The 16,813-nt window shown below is 47.7% G+C and overlaps 1 protein-coding gene across 1 annotated transcript in view; it reads right to left on the bottom strand.

Annotated features, from left to right (window-relative positions):
• Positions 1-16,813, bottom strand: part of LTK (leukocyte receptor tyrosine kinase) — a 167,811-nt gene that overhangs the window by 55,368 nt on the left and 95,630 nt on the right. The window contains exons 8-10 of the mRNA XM_019552304.1: positions 12,951-13,051; positions 8,822-8,982; positions 3,062-3,156 (exon numbers count right to left, since the gene is read on the bottom strand). Of these exons, the coding sequence (XP_019407849.1) occupies positions 3,062-3,156; positions 8,822-8,982; positions 12,951-13,051 (357 nt within the window). The remainder of the gene's footprint in view (positions 1-3,061; positions 3,157-8,821; positions 8,983-12,950; positions 13,052-16,813) is intronic.

Below are 16,813 nucleotides of genomic sequence, written 5' to 3'. Positions count from 1 at the left end.
TAATCTCCCTGAGTATTCAAGCAGCAGTGGTGAAACTAAGTTTTCCAAGAAATGTGCTTCCTTTGCTCAGACCTTCCACTATACACCTCTCTGGATTACCCTCAGCTAGTCTGTGCTACGGCAGTTCCCTGAAATCAATACTGATCTATAATAGCAGAAGAACTGGCTCTTCATGTTTGGTGTACATATGTTCTTAGTACCAACCACCTTCTTTATGCAAGGAAGAAATGAGAAAAGAAGCTAGCACGAGGTCTCCTCCCCATCTTACCTTACTATTTCCTATCTTCCATCACCACTAGAAAACTTTCAGAACCCTTTCTTCAGGTTTCAAATAAACATTTAGAGAAGGAACCACAAGTCCTGCTTACTCTCATATATCTCCAAGATTTAGCAGGGCAAAAATGCACTGGACTTGCAATTACAGCACCTCCAGTCCCTGCGGATGCCAATAGGAGCAGGAGGGTCATCAGTGCTTCAGAAAATCAGGCCCTTGGTGATCACAAGAAAGTCTGACAGCAGTAACTTAAGATAAGCACCATACCTAAGAACACAAGAACTGCCATTTACTGGATCAGGCCATAGGTCAGAGATGGCTCATCCGGTCTGCAAGGCCCCTAAAAAAACTTGCATAGTTTTATAGTAGCTAGGGTCAGGAGGGACCTGAACAGATGATCTAGCCTGACCCCCTGCCGCAGGCAGGAATGAATGCTGGGTTCACAAGACCCCGGACAGGTGATCATCTAACCTCTTTCTGAATTTACCTAAGGTAGGGGTGAGAACCACTTCTCTAGGAAGTGGGTTCCAGATTTTGGCCACCCTAACTGTAAAATATTGCCTCTTGATCTCTAACCTAAACCTATTCTCCATCAGCTTATTACCATTGTTCCTCATCACTCCAGGTGGTGCTGGGGAGAAAAAGGCTCTTCCTATTTGCTGATCACCTCCCCTGATGAGTTTGTAGGCAGCCACCAGGTCCCCCCTCAGCCTCCCCTTGCAGAGGCTGAACAGGTTCAGGTCCCTCAGTCTCTCCTAATTTATGTGTCCTTGGTTCCTGTTAAAGATGACAGGAACCAGCGGCAGTAGGACTCACAGTAAGCCTGGCGAGCTCCAGCAACAGCAGGGCCCGCCCGGCCCCTGCCCCCCCAGCTGGAAGCCCCAGCAAGGGCTTCTGACATGGGACCACATGGCTGCCCCAGCATGGGAAGTTCAGGTAAGGAGGTGGAGGGGTGGGGAAGTCAGGAAAGGACCCCAGGCAGGGAAGAAGCCCAGGGAAGGGCAGCCTGTGGAAAAGCTGAACATGGGGAAAAGCAGCCCCTTGCCCTTTCCGTGGCCCACGCTCCTTGCTGCAGCTGCTCACAGCCCATGCAGAGCTGTCCTGAGCAGGCACAGGCAGCCCCACATGGGCTGCGAGCAGCTGCAGTGTGGGGTGCTGGCCATGGGGTGGGGGAGGGGCCACTCCCCCCCACACTCAGCACCAGCTTGTAACCCACCCCTGCTGCTAGCCTGAGCCCCACGCCAGCTCCGGGCTTGCCCGTTGGGGCTGCACTGCGGTGGCAGCAGCTGCAGCCCCTGCACTTACCATGCCAAGCAGTGTTTGCATGGCAAGCGGGGGGGCTGTAGCTGGTGCCGCTGTGCATAGCCCCAAAGGCAAGCCCGCAGCTAGCACGGGGTCCAGGCTTACAGCAGGGGCAGGTTACAAGCTGGTGCTGCGCCGGGGAAAAGCGGCCCCCCACCCGCCCCGTGGCCAGCACCCTGTGCTGCAGCCACAGCCCAGCAGGGAGCGCCGGCCATGGGGCAGGCAAGGGGCTTCTTTTCCCCCACATTCAGCACCAGCTCGTTCCCTGCTGGCAAGCAGGGGGTCAGGGCTATGCGCTGCCCCCCGCCTGTACCACGGGGTTGGGGGGGCACTGGGAGTGAGCAGGTGCGGGGGCACAGGGCCAGTGCCAGTAGGGCCCAGAGCAGGGCAGCAGGGGTACAGGGTCCCAGCTCGCAGGGGCTCTATGGAGCCCGGCCAGCTCCCCTCTCTCCCTGCTGGTGCAGCCCAGCCTGGCTCCACAGACCCCTGGCAGCCTGCACCCTGCTCTGGTCCCCACCAGTGCTGGCCCTGGGACATTGGTCCCAGGACATTGGGACACTGGTCCCAAGATGGTGACTAGGAGGTGGGGCACCTGTCAAGGGGCAGGGCTACCCATGCGGCCCTTGACAGCTTGTCAACACTGGGTAAACGGCCCTCCGCCCAAAGTAATTTGTGCCCCTAACTCCTGTGTTCAACAGCCATTGATGCCCCTTTCCTCCAAGAATTTGTCCCATCCCTTTTTGAATCCGGTTAAACTGCCCGTTTCCACATCTTATGACAGTAAGTTCCACACTGTAATCACATGCTATGTGAAAAAGAACTTTCTTGAGTTAGTTTTAAACTTACTATCTACTAGTTTCATTTTATGACCTTTAGTTCTTCTATTGTGAGAGATATTAAATAATACCAGTGAATCTCTATTTACTTTCTCTTCACCATTTAGTATTTGTAAACCTTTATCATGTTCCCCCTCAAGTGTCTCTTTTTCTAAGCTGAATAGGCCTACCCTCTTTAGTCTCTGGTCACATGGGAGCCCTTTCATACCATAAAGGTGATGTATTAGTCAGTCCATCAGAGGAGAACTAGATATGGCTGCCTCTGGAGTCTATCAGTTGTCCCACTATGCTGTGAGCCTGAGAGGACTACTAAAACACAATACAATGTGATCATTCCACCTACAGCCCAAGTGCAAAGACAGCCTTTCCAACTGAGATATGTATATATAACTCAAACTATGTGATCTGGTACACTGCAGATTAGGTAAAGAAAAATCATTAAGAAAACTGAGATGCACCACAAAACAGTATAAAAGAAGGTAGTCTCCAGCAGAAGAGAGGAAGAAAATTGTGTCCAAATGCTGCAGAACTATCAACCTAATGCAGATAAACCATGTACTTTCTGTAGGAAGATTAAAAGCACATTCTCTGAATCACTGGCTCTTCTATAAACATTTCTCGAACATGCTTTGAATCATATGTAGCTCACCATCAGTGAAGCAGTCCAGTCCAAAAGTAATATTATCAACAGCAATGTCAGCTTGGGAATTCCAGCCCCAGGTTGCCAGAAGCTGCAGGTGAAACCTTTGCAACAAGATAGATGTTTTAGAGATAGAGATAGAAAGAAGAAACACACACACAAATCCTAGCTGCTCTCCAAGGGTGACATGTATTCAAACTATTTCTTCAGGAACACCCCTGATGAACAGCCATAAGGAGATGACACAAACCACTCATTCACACTTAATAAGTTATTAAGAACCAACTATATGATGCCACCTTTCATGGGGCACTATGCCACCCACACTGTATGTGTGTGCATGTATTCACTTATGTGTGCATATGACTGTGTGAAGACAACTTCCTAACTGGAAGAACAGTAGGACAATAGAATAAACTGTCTAGGGAAGCTGTGGGATATCCTTTGTTGGGGCAGCTTCCCAAAAGAATCTGGGTAGGCATCAGTCTGGGGTGGTTTAGAGGGTACATCTGTACGAGGGGTTGAACTAGATGACTCTTGAGGACCTTTCTACCCCTGTGATTCTGTCTTCTTCAGAATACCAGACAATTGTCCCAGCAAAGAAAATACATCGACACATAAGGCAAAAATTGCCCCCCAATCCCACAAACAAAACCAAAATCCAAGGACTTTCCCAGTGCTCATAAGATAGAGGCAAATCTTAGGACAGATCTTCAGCTAATATAAATCACGGTAATCAACAGAGCTACATCAGTATATACCACTTGAGCATCTGTCTACTTCTTGAAAAGTTTAGCAATATCTCCTTTGCATGTCCCCTTCCCTGGGTGTCTCTCCTTGCTCAGGCTTACTTAGTGAGAGCCATGCATTAGCTGGTTTATCCAAGAAGACAGAATGCATGTCATCATGCTCTCTGAATTCAGAAGGGAAAAAAATACATGGAAGGCTCCTTTCCTAATGGATCAAACTGAACTGTTTTTGATTTAACATCATAAATAAACAGATGCCCGAGGTCTAGTCCATTTGGAGCTTATTAAAAGCACATGGAGTGAACCTCAGCTGCTGCCACTAGTGAAACTTGCTCATGATTTATGAGAGATTGAATTCTGATGTTCAGAGTATGCTGTATAAACTATTAAGTGTCCCACTTGGGAACACTCTTTTTCTAAATTAGTGGCAATATGTATACAAAACACAAAAACGTATATATACATACCAACCCAAGGTTGGTCCTTATCCTGCAGAGGATGAAAACTAGCATAACTCCACTAAAATACTAACAATATCTTTATTTATACCAGCTAAAGATGTGGTCTATTACATCTAAGTGAATCATTTCACACCCACGGGAGCTGGACCATACAGGAAAAACAACGCTGATACAACAACAGTGTACTGTAAACCAAGGGACTTCCACAACCCTAGGGACTTCCACAACTCTATAAGAAAGAAGGGGGGAACCAATTTGCCATCTGAGCATGGTGCCTCCTGAATCTGGCAGAGCACCCACAGAAGCCGCCAATGGCAGCAGCCAGCCGTCGGTGGCGGGGGGCCACAGGCCCCATCAGGGGGGCCAAGTGCACCCCCATGCATCCCCTACCAGTCGCCTATGCATCTGAGTCCACTGCTACAGACCACCACCCTTGTGGTCACAGTGTTGCTGCTTGTTAGGACAGTTTGGTTGCATCTGTAGTATTTTATAATGCCCTTGCTTACCTTCCTCAGTGTTCTGCCAGCTCTCAGTTTCTGGTGATTTATAGGTGTTTTTAGAGGGGAAGAGTCATAGGCAGATACATACTGCTAAAGCAGGGTTGGCAAAAGGGTGGATCTGGCCACTGGCCAGACTCCATTTCCTAACAGGCTCTGCCTGTGTCATGCTGCAGCCAGTTTCCATAGAGACCCCAGCAGCAGTGGGCCAGAACAGTGCAGGGCCAGGGTTTCCATGGAGACTGGCCCCAGCAGCACTAGCAGAGGGCACTGCTTAGTGGGGAGCTGCTCTGGGGTTGGGGCTTGGTTCTTGCAGCACTGACGGCATGGTCTGGAGTGGGGGCAGAGCTGCGATCTGCTGCGTGCACATCCCCGCAGTTCTGCCCACACTCCAGCTCCCTGCCCAGCTACCATCCTGCCAGCACTTCTGGGGCCAGTCTCCATGGAAACCCTGGTCCTGTGCCATCATGGTCCTGCTGCTGATGGAGTCTCCATGGAAACCAGCTGCAGCAACACAGACAGGGGCTGCTGGGAAATGGAGTCTGCCACAGGGCTTTGCCTGCCCCTGAACCAGAGCCACCAAAAATAGCTTCCTATGTAGGTAGGCTTCTGATCCGGACACTGAACATTGAACCCTATGGTTTGCCATCCATCTCTCCCCATTCAATTTAAAAAACAATCAACCTGTAAGATGAACCTGCCAAGGGCTATGTACATGGTCCTCATCACCTTTCCTTGGCTGCCTAGTCCTCCTTTCTTCTGGCTTTCACCAGAGACTGCCTTCAACCCACTTTTGTTCCTCACAGCCTTCAATTCCAATCCCTCCCTGCTACATTTGTTCCATCTTCTCCTAGCCTGCCACTGGCTCCTTCCTCTCCCAGAAGCCAGAAAAAGAATAGGGTAGATGCACAGACCTTAACATTTTGATTCAAGAAGTCGGAGTAGGACCCTGAGAGAGAAAGAAGCAGCCATGAAGAGGAAGCTCATCTGGAGCAGGGGAGCTAAGATACGGAAGACAGTGGCAGGGGAAGGAGAGAAGAGAAATTAAGGCAGATGCTGCTTGAGTGAGATTCTTAATCCTTTACTGCCCCTACCCAGAAATATGCAATGAGTGAGTCCAGGCCCTATCAGAATGGTTCAGGGATTCAGGGCAGAACAAGGTTGATCACTGAGATTTCCTGCAGCAGGACAGGGGGCTTCCCTTCCTGACAGATGAAACTGAACTGTCTGGGGGAGTATATGCTTTTTGCAAATCCTGCTTTGTTTTTTCCTTCTCAGATTGATTTCAAGGTTTCAGGTTTTGCTGCTCTCACCTCTTAATATTCATAAGTTAACAAATTGGCAGGAACAGTTGTGGAGGTCAGTTGGCCTCAATTTGGTTGAGGCCTCCCTGCCACATTGGAAAATGGGATATGGCATTCTGCCCCATAACTGTATAGCAAGGACCCCCTCAGACAGGACAATACTAGACCCTGCATCAATCAAAGCGAAAAGACAGCCACACCCAGAAATAAGGAGAAACAGTAATTCATAGTCAAGGTTTTTATTTAATTGCAATGGATAACAAAACCGATTGTATTCTTACAGGTGTGGTTTCTACCACACACGTTAAGTTTGTCCAAGAGCTCCCATTATAAACCCCTGATTCCTCTTGCTTATAAATGCCAAAATTTGCCATTTATGTTAACATTTTACTTGCCATATCTCTGCTTCAGGCTGAATTTTTCTGGAAAATGTCAACCAAAATGGTTAATTGTTTCTGTGCATGAGGCTTAAGGAAAAATATACTGTTTTGCCAAGGTTGAAAACTGCCAGCAACCATTTCTTTTAAATACTCCAGTGCCACCATGCTTTGGAGCTGAGACTCTAAATTTAGATGAAGGATGTGCCTTTTGCTACCCCCTCAAATTTGGCCAAGTTATAAGTCTTTGAAAAAACGCAGTCATGTGCTCAGCTGAGACTTCTTTATACTTTAACAGTTACATCTACAAAGAGTCTGTCTTCATTAGGCATATACCAGCCTGGGCTTTCCCTGCAATTGCCACTGTGAGTTTCTGTGGGCAGTGCCAGGTCTGGGACTGGATACCTGAAATGAGAGCAGGAAGCCTGTCCTTCCTCTACTACACATAGTCTCACCTTGCTGAACCCAGTAGAAAGGAAGCTGCCTGATATAAATATGGAAGGGACAAGAAGCAGATCTGAAAAGGTAGGGAAGTATATCAGTGTAAGAAGTAAGGCAGCAAGGGGGACCAATACTGGAGGCTGGCATGGAGGGGTAGGGGAATTGGGACTGGAAGCTGAGATAAAAGAGAAACTCAGACCACTGGGCAAAAAGATTAGGTTATGGAGGAGGTGGGGGAAATAGGGATTAGGGTGGACAGGGAGGCTGATATAGATAAGGTAGAAGGGGTCAAGCTTGGGGGTCCAGGAAGAAGTGCGGAGTTGAAATGGAACTCAAGTCTTAACTTTTTGTGAAACTCCTAGCAAAGTACATGTTTCTTCCCCCCATCTCTAGTACTGGTCCAGAGAGAGGATGACAACCTACTACTGCTACCAGTTATTCTGTTAGCTCAAGTGGCCCAAGGCTATGTGGTGGAGCTAAAGGTTCCAACCCTGCTGATGAATCATGTGGGTATTGACATGATGTCCCATGAAGAAATGTATGTTTTTTAGTTTGCTTTTTTAAAAATGAAAGAAGTTACATGCAGAGAGCTCTGTGAGATAAGTAATATTAGAGTATGTATTTAAAGACAGTATTATGATGTATATGTACATGAGAGTCACACACTCTCTTAATTCTGGCTTTTTCTAAATTTGAGTTTTACTTCATAACCTAAATAATATTTTAAAATATGTTTTATATTTTAAGATGTGAGTGTATATATAATGTTGCTGGGTCCACCCTAGAAACATTTTGCCAGCACAGGGAGTGTCTACACATGCACTTTAATGTGCAGTAGCCTATTTTACTGTACATTAAAGCATCACATAAAAAATCATGCTAATATACTAATGCACAGTAAAATTAGGCTACTATGCATTGTGGCACTAAAATGTGCGCTTTCACTACTGTGCATTAGGGCAGCCTAATACACATTTATTTAGTACCTCACATTAGAGGTGCTAAATTTAATGTGCAGTAGCAAAAGCACATTAATGAATGTGTAGACATGCCCACAGTATACTGGTATTCCTGTGCTGGTAAGGCACAGTTTTAGACATGTGAAAGTCCCAATGTGTACACATACTCTGAGATTTCATAACAAGTATATGTGTGCATGCGAATCACTGACTTATACATGTGTGTAGTGGATTATTCTTACTTAAGCTGACTACACGTATTGATACATACGCCTTTTCACACATAGCCAACTGAAAATCTGGACATTTTTGTTTACAGAAAATTGCTTTTTTCCTGACATCCTTGCTTGTACAACTAGTCTCACTCTCAAATCCAAGTGGACACAGCATCAAGGACCAATAGAAAGATGGGATAATATGAGTATGATGGCTGGGTAGAACAGCTTGAGGTGAATGGTTTCCTGATGGCTTCATCTTACTTACTTACCCACATTCACCTCTATGTGATTAGTTTAGCTACTCACAGTCTTAAATGAACCCCTCTTAAATTAACTAACTGCATTTTATAAATCATTCATAACAGATAAATTGTTATTTTTCTCCAGCATCACAAGGCTCCAAAATACCCCTAGTTAATACGCCAGCACAAAACCCACTGACTTAAAATGATCAGAACATTGAATAAAACTAGGGCTTATGACATTTCCCATTGGATCAGGCCTGTAGGTTTTCTTGCATTATAAAAAAACCATGTGCTGTTCTGTTTTATCAACATTGGGCAGCAATTGGAAATCTGTATCCCTCCATTAATCATGTAAGGAGATGTGCTCAACAACCGGACCTCCTGCACCCATTTACACCTGGTTTTAGGAGAGACGCTAAGAAGAGGCAAGAATGAAAACAACACTGCTCAATAATGGATTCAACACATTCACTAAACTCCACAGGCAAATACACAGATGCTGCCAAAGACACTCTTACCAGTTCTGGAGCACTGGAATTTGCAGAGTGATTAGAAACCAGCTGTCACTCCAGCTCCCTGTTCTTTCCCACAGGGAGGTACAGACTCCATCTGTCTCTTTCTGGACAGATAATGAGAGGGTGCCATTGTAATTGCCAAAAATATGCACTGAGAATTGGACCTGTAATAAATAAGAGCAAAAAGATAATGGTGTTCTGTGGTAAAAGGAGAGCAAATGAGTGTGTGGGTCACCTTTTCTGACTGGTAAACCAGCCTTTAAAATGAGTCTTCATGATTTGTTACAATTTGGCTCCATCCCCTCTCCTGGACAGGCAGCAAACTACTTAGGTCTGTGGAGGGACAAGGGCAGGCCACAGATCTGGACCCCAGAACAACAGCTATAGCCTTTACAAAGCCTCAGCAGAATAGACACGTTCTCTTAGGGCCCACTTGACTTCAAGAGCTCTGACTTCCTAGTTACATCCCTCAGAGACAATGTGGCAGCATGCTGAGGAAACAGGTTTAGAAAAAGCAGTCTTTAACCACAAACTGCTTTGCTCTTTAATAGCATTGCAGTTAGGAAAAACAGCAAACTCCTAACTGCATTTCCCGTCTGTTTTTCACCAGCTCAGTGATTTCTGGATTTAGCTGAAGGCCTTAGGGGTAAGATAGCTCCTCCTGCCTGCTTGGCCTGGTCTATAGCATATGGTCATGGAATGGCATCTCTCACAGAAGCAATCCCCTTCACTAACTATGACCAGTTTTACACATGCAAGTGCCGCAGTGCCAGGTACTTTGAAAAGCACCCAATGATGCATCGCCTGCAGTTGTATATACAGTGAAATGCGCGTCAGTGCACAGAAAATGGTGGCGGTGCGCTTTTGAACTAAAACACCTTCTTCGTGTTTTAGTTCAAAAGCGGCTGCCACCATCTGGGAGGAAGCTTCACTGGGTGGCTCCTGCCCCAGCCCGCGGGGCTCTGGCTCCAGCTTTTGGCTGCCTTCCAAACACTCCACCTGCCCAGCACGAGCTACCAAGTGGGTGGAAGGTAGATGGGAGTTGGAGACAGACAGTGCTGGGGCAAGAGCTGCTTAGCTAAAGCCTCCTCCTGGCCTGGAGCAGCACAGCAGGAGCCAGAGGAGCTGCTGCTGGAGGCAGAGGGAGCCAAAGGGAGCTAATCAGCAGCTGCACTGGGAGCAACCCTGCCAGAAGCTGTGTGCGCTGACTATGGCTAGGCCAGCAGGTGTGGGCTGAAGCATGGTATGGGCTGCCGTGGGCAGGGCTTGGCCCCATGCATAGTGCCATGGGGGCCTCAGTGGACCACCCACCTGGGCAAGTTCTGCTGCATGCACCCCCTGCCCACTCCTTCCCCTCACCCTCAGCTGGACCCTGGGACCTAGAGCCCAGGCAGACCGCTCCATAGGCACACATACCCCCCACATTTCCCACCCCCTTCATGAGGTGAGGGCCTCCCTGTGACCCTTACCCATAATCCCAGCCTCGCCCACCTGCCCACAGCCCCTTCCCACATAGGGAGTTTTGGTGAGTTGTTATGGTGGGTGCAGATGCTAACATGGCCTGCAACAACTCATCAAAACTCCATATGTGGCCTCCAGGCCCAAATAATTGCCCAGCCCTAGTATAGAGAGTCCATTCAAAGACAGTGGCCCCAAGAGGGAGCAGTAAGCCCATTATTCCATTAGGAAAGAGTGGGTCAGAGTTGATGAGCCCTGATGACCCTTTCATTGGTGGTTCTCTAGGAGGCATCTTCTCCACTATCAAGAGCGCAGAGTCCAGAAACAGATTGTCCTTGTCAGGCTGACAGTTTTTCAACTGCCTCTGGATGCTTTAACCTAAGGTGGAGATTTAATACCCAGGAAAGGTAACAGGGAAGGTTACAGTCATAACTGTGTTCCTGTCCAGAGCTTACAGTTTAACTCAAGCATATTCATAGCTGTCATTTCACTCCTCCTCACAAAGGTGAATAGAGCAAAGACACTCAACAAACATGGGAGGGAAGTTCAATAAAAAAGACCATCTGCTATCAATTTTGCATCCCTTTTTACATGAAACATACCCATACTATCACCTTGGAGTGCCAGACTCCATCCTCATAATTTGGCCAGAGACACTTTCCACCTATAAAACAGATTCCACCCAGGTCTGATGTAAGATAAAAAACATTGGTTTCTGTCAAGGCAAATTCTTCTTCCTATTTTCATATGGAACAATCCCCCAGATAAGCCAACATCTAGTATTCAAAGACATTACCAAATAGTTCCAAATCTGTCACATACATTTCCCTTTAGATTACATTGATTGAGGACACACAAGAAGCTTTCACATGCTCCCAGTATTCTCAGAACCCCTCACTCTTAGGCTGGGACCTAAACTTTTTGCATCCTTCTCTTCTTTATCAGATAGGAAGTGATGCAAGGGATGATCCTTCCTTCCTTAATACAACACCATCAAGGCTGTATATGGAGAAATGCAAGAAGCCCTCCCTGAAAAAGCCGTGTGGGCAGGACAGCCCTGCACCTGCAAAGCTGCTCTTAACTAAACTGTAACTCTTGGATTCTGGTTACCATGTCTCAAGTATACAACAGATTCAGGCTCCCCTCACCTTCAGGCCTAATTTTTCAGGAGCGGTGTGCCCACTCCTAGACTGGGTGTAGTGAAATACTGCCTTCCCCCCTCTAAGGCAATCCCTAATCCCCTCCACAGAAAGACTATTTCCTCTCTGTGCTCCACTTCTGTGAGGGCTGGTGTCAAGACCACAGCATCAACACCATCATTTCCATGTTAAGGGAAGGCAGAGGAACTGCCTCGTTTGTCAGTGAACCTGGAATCTATGTATCAGCACCTGTGCCAGCAGGGCTTAAGGGCAAGCACATAAAGTGCAGCTCTGCTACAGGGCACACAATAAGCTTTGAATGCTCACAACTGGACAAAATGTTTTCAGTCTATAATTTATTTACCAAAATTTTCAGTTTGGGTCAACCTGAAACTATTCACTGAATAGTTCTGAGTTATTTGGTGGTGGTGCTGGGGTCAGGGGAAGGTCTAGATAAACTCACAAAACAGGAGGAGGAGGAGATTGTTTCTCATTCACCCCGAAGGCCCACTGGGAGGGGCGCTGACAACCAGGATATCGTGTCATGCTTGCTCAGCTTCTCTCTCTGGCTCAATGAATACTTACGTGTTTTTTATAAAGGAAAATGGTCCAAGAGGAGAGGCTGATGGAATCTACTTTCCCAGGTCCTGATAAAATACATGACAACACAGCTCAGTAGTGAGAGCACTGTCCTGGGAGCTGAGAGATCTTACTACATATTACTACTCTGAAGCAAGGAGTATGTCCTGTAGCAGAGCCAGACTCTGTCTCCAGCTTGCAACAGCATTTCCAAAATAACTAGCAAACAGAGTATCATCTAATATTTCCACTTCCAGCCCTTACTGGTCTTACAGGGATCTGGGAGGAAGGCAAGGGAAATGGTCGTATCCATGGCACTTATCTCCACATCTGCCCACCTTCTAGACTGGATGCAATTTCAACATGCAGAGTTTCAGTAGGGTGTGACCCATGATGATATCCATCCACCCCGGGAATATCCATCGCCCCATCAAATTCCACTTTCCAAACTCACTGGTGATCTGGCATTTCAGTTCCCTCCCATGAGAGTAAAGCATGACATAGACACAGATGTCAGAGAAGTGAACTCAGGCACAGGACGCGTCTCAGATGAGCTGACTGCCTAACTCCTTTCTCTCAGCAATACAGTTAACTCCATAGGTTTGAAGTGAAGGTTGCTAGGATGGACTGCTAGTGTTTCCAGCACTTGAACACTGGTGGCCTTTGCTCATTGTGACCTGTTTTCTAGTTAAAGCATACACACCTCTACGGTCTAAGGTCTCTCTGTGGCACGCTAGCACGGGACCATCATTTTGCCTTGTTTTAAGCATACACCTGCATGTCCCTTCTAGAATCTAATGCCTGGCTAAATGTGTTGTTCAGTCAGCAGCAATAATTTCCAGGATTCTCAGACTGTATACTGCATAAAATGAGAGAGAAGGTGGGTAATATACAAGAACTGGGCACTGGAAACTTCAAGATCAGTTCCACAAAGATGCTAAAACTGAGCAATATACCTGGTAATCTCCACTGGCCATCCTGGCAGGCAAGCTGGCACTGTAAGCCTTGGCAACACCACCTGTCTGACTGCTGTTTGCTCGTAGGTATAAGAAGTCACCTGTGAGCAGGAAAATAAATTAGAAAACAATGACTTAATTAATCTAGCCACCAAGAAATGTCTGTTGATGGATGCTCACTTATACATGAGCACTTGATCATGGAAGAAACACGTCTCAAAATTAATCAATTTGACATTTTTCTTTTTCATGCTTTCTTAAAATCATTTATTGACAGTGTGCTGAAACCTGTGACAGGACACAATGCAAGCTGCATTAGGGCATTAGTGTGGATTTATCCTTGAGGCAGTATACTCCAGTGTACTGGATATCATGAAAAATTAGGGAAAATAGATTTGGGCAGGGTGGGAGTTGGGATCTCCACACCTCCACTGGAATGGTAGTGACCAAAACTTAAACAACATTTCTATGCTTTTATGACTCACAGGAAGAAGAGATGAAATTAGCAAAAATTCTCTACAGCTGTTATGCCTGTAACAGTAACGTTTTACCGAAACAGGCTGGGAATTAACTAGGCTTTTTTGCTGAGAAAAGAAGGTCTGCCAAGGTTCTCATGAGAGAAAAGGCGTGAGAAAGGGGAGTAACCAAATTGGACTGTCCAGGTCTGTCTGTACTACAGAAAGAGTCACGTTACTACACAGATTTTTGCCAATGTGACGGTACTAAGAGTTAGAGCAAATGAGCCGTTTATAGATGCTAAATTTTTCTAGGTTTAATCCAGACTACAGCTGTCACTATATGCACGTGGACATGTGTAGTCCAAATTAAAATTGGCTCCAGTCTGCATTAACTAATCCTCACTGAATGAGGATTAAAGTTAATGCAGATTAGGGCAGTCTGAACTAGGCAACTTAAATTGTATTAATTATGTACATATGGCAGTTATCTAGGGATTGCTGTTTCATAGATTTCACAGATTTCATAGATATTAGGGCTGGAAGGGACCTCAGACGATCATCGAGTCCAGCCCCCCACCTGAAGGGCAGGAAGTCAGCTGGGGTCATAGGATCCCAGCAAGATAAGCATCCAATTTGCTCTTGAAAGCGTTCAATGCAGGTGCTTGAACCACCTCTGATGGCAGGCTATTCCAGACCTTGGGGGCTTGGACAGTAAAGAAATTCTTCCTTATGTCCAGCCTGAAATGGTCTTGTAGTAGTTTATGACCATTCGACCTTGTCATCCCTTGGGGCGCTCTGGTGAACAAACGTTCCCCCAGATCCTGGTGGTCACCCCTGATAAACTTATAGGTGGCCATCAGATCACCCCTGAGCCTGCGCTTTTCCAGGCTAAAGAGTCCCATGGCTCTCAGCTTGTCGTCGTAAGGTCTGTTTTCCTGACCTCTGATCATGTGTGTGGCTCTCCTCTGGACTCTCTCAAGCTTCTCCACATCCTTTTTGAATTGTGGAGCCCAAAACTGGATGCAATACTCCAGCTGCAGCCTCACAAGGCCGAGTACAGGGGGAGAAGGATCCTGGGTTTTGCTTGAGAAGCATCTATGGATGCACGCCAGCATTTTGGTCGCTTTACTAGCCACAGCATCACATTGCAGGCTCGTGTCATCTTGTGGGTAATGTTGACCCCCAAGTCTCTTTCTTCCATAGTGCTAGCCAGTGTAGCACTGCCAAGCCTGTAAGGATGCTGCAGGTTTTTTTCCCCAAGGTGGAGAACCTTGCATTTTTCGGTGTTGAACACCATCAAGTTCTTGTCCGCCCATTTGCTGAGCTTGTCCAAGTCAGCCTGGATCACCCACCTGTCTTCTGGTGTGGATGCTTTGCCCCAAAGTTTGGTGTCATCGGTGAACTTGGCCAGTCCACTCCTGACTCCAGTGTCCACATCATTAATGTTGTCCATGCCCACTACCAGATGCAGCAAGTGAGCACAGTTAGAATCACTGGGCATGTCTACACAAGATGCTTAATGGCAAGTTATCATAGCTTACTGTGAAGTAAGCACATGTGTCTATACATGCACATGCTTACTTCACAGTAAATCTCCCTAATCCCAAGTAAATTTGCTACCTGCAATGCAAGCAGCAAATTTACTTGGCAGTGGTAACAGCACCATAGCCCTCATGTAGACACATGGCCGGGAGTCAAAGCTGCTCCTGGTCAGTTGGGAGATAGCTCCCTGCTCCCAGGGCAGGCTCCGCTGCAGGAGCTTGGGCAGGGACCTGACAGCAAGGAGCTCCAAGCCCCTTGCTCCCAGATCACTTATCTCCCAGCCCCCACTGTACCATCGTGACTGGGGAGCGGATGGCTGAAAGACCTTTATCTCCCAGCCCAAGATCTGCAACCATGGGACCTGGGCTGGGAGACATCTCCCAGCAACAGCTCGGCAACAGCAGGGCCGCTGCTGGAAAATGTTTATCTCCCAGCCTAAGCCCCACGGTCGTGAGCCCCACCAGCCACGTGGTCACAGACCTTAGGCTGAAATGACCATCTCCCAGCAGCAGCTCCACAGTTGTGGAGCCAGCACTGGGAGCTCCCTGCTGACAGAAGATGGGGAGCTTGTTCCCTGCCCAGCTCTGCAAGCGTGGAGCTGGAGGGGAAACAAACTCCCCAGCCTGTTCCTTTCCCCCCCCACCCCCAACCACGCACTGTGCTCACAGAGCTGCAATTATGATTGCAGAGCAGGGGGTGGGAGCTCTCTGCATGGGGACAGTTCCCCACCCAGCCCGGAGCTGCCTGGGACCTGCCCTTTACTGGGATAGTTCCCAGCCAGAGCCAGTCTGCATGGGGACCTGGAGGTGGCCAGGGACTGTACTGTTTTGGGCAGCCCAGCCAGCTCTGGGCTGCACATGCAGACTCCCCTGCACACCCTGGGGCTGGCTGGGAGCTGTTGTGGTCAGGGGAAGGTCCTAGCTCTGTGCCCCAATCAGGTAATCAAGGTATGGGGCTTAGAAAGAGCTGCAGGGAAGGTCCCAGCCCCCTGTCCCAATCTGCTAGTGGGATAGCTAGCAGAGAACTAGCTGCCCCACTGACAGATCAGGGCAGGGAGCTGGGACCTGCCCTGCCCCTCAAGCTCTTTCCAAACCCTATGTCCCAGACTGGGGAGCCAGGGCCAGCAGCTCCCTGCTGCCATGGCAGGGGGACACTGTCCCTGCCTCAGAAGCAGACAGCCCCCTGGGGCCAGGAGATAGCTGTCTCCTGGCCAGGTGCTCCTTGCCAGCCTCTGGGCTAGCACCCACAGGGAGCCTGGAGCTCATGCCCAGGGGCGGCAGAGACACATTGCAGGGAACTGGGAGCAAATCTGCTCCCTAATCTTGTATGTGTAGACACCTACCCAAAAACCCATACTGTGCAGTAATTTACTGCACAGTAGATCTATGCTGGAGTAAATGTGTGTGTAGACATGCCCATAGAATCATAGAAAATTAGGGCTGGAAGGGTCCTCAGGAGGTGATTCTAGTCCAAACCCCTACTCAAAGCAAGAGCAGCCTCAACTAGATCATCCCACCCAGGGATTTGTTAAGCCGGGCCTTAAAAACCTCCAAGGATGGAGATTCTACCACCTCTCTAGCTAACTTGTTCCAGGGCTTCATCACCCTCTTGGTGAGAGTTTTTCCTAATATCCAAACTAAATCTCCCTTCCTGCAACTTGAAACCATTACTCCTTATTCTGTCATCTGTCACCACTGAGAACAACTGAGTTTTGTGGCCCTGGTTGTGAGTGGCGGGCAGGGAAGGATTTGCAAGGCATGCTATTTAGATTTCATAGACATTAGGGCTGGAAGGGACCTCGGGGGATCATCGAGTCCAGCCCCCTGCCCAAAGGGCAGGGAGTCAGCTGGGGTCATAGGATCC

Source organism: Crocodylus porosus, unplaced genomic scaffold (genome assembly GCF_001723895.1).
Source record: "Crocodylus porosus isolate Cpor-Errol unplaced genomic scaffold, CroPor_comp1, whole genome shotgun sequence".
NCBI classification, from domain to species: Eukaryota; Metazoa; Chordata; order Crocodylia; family Crocodylidae; genus Crocodylus; species Crocodylus porosus.
Note: the sequence above shows the minus strand (reverse complement) of the source record. Positions and strands in the feature narration are given on the sequence as shown.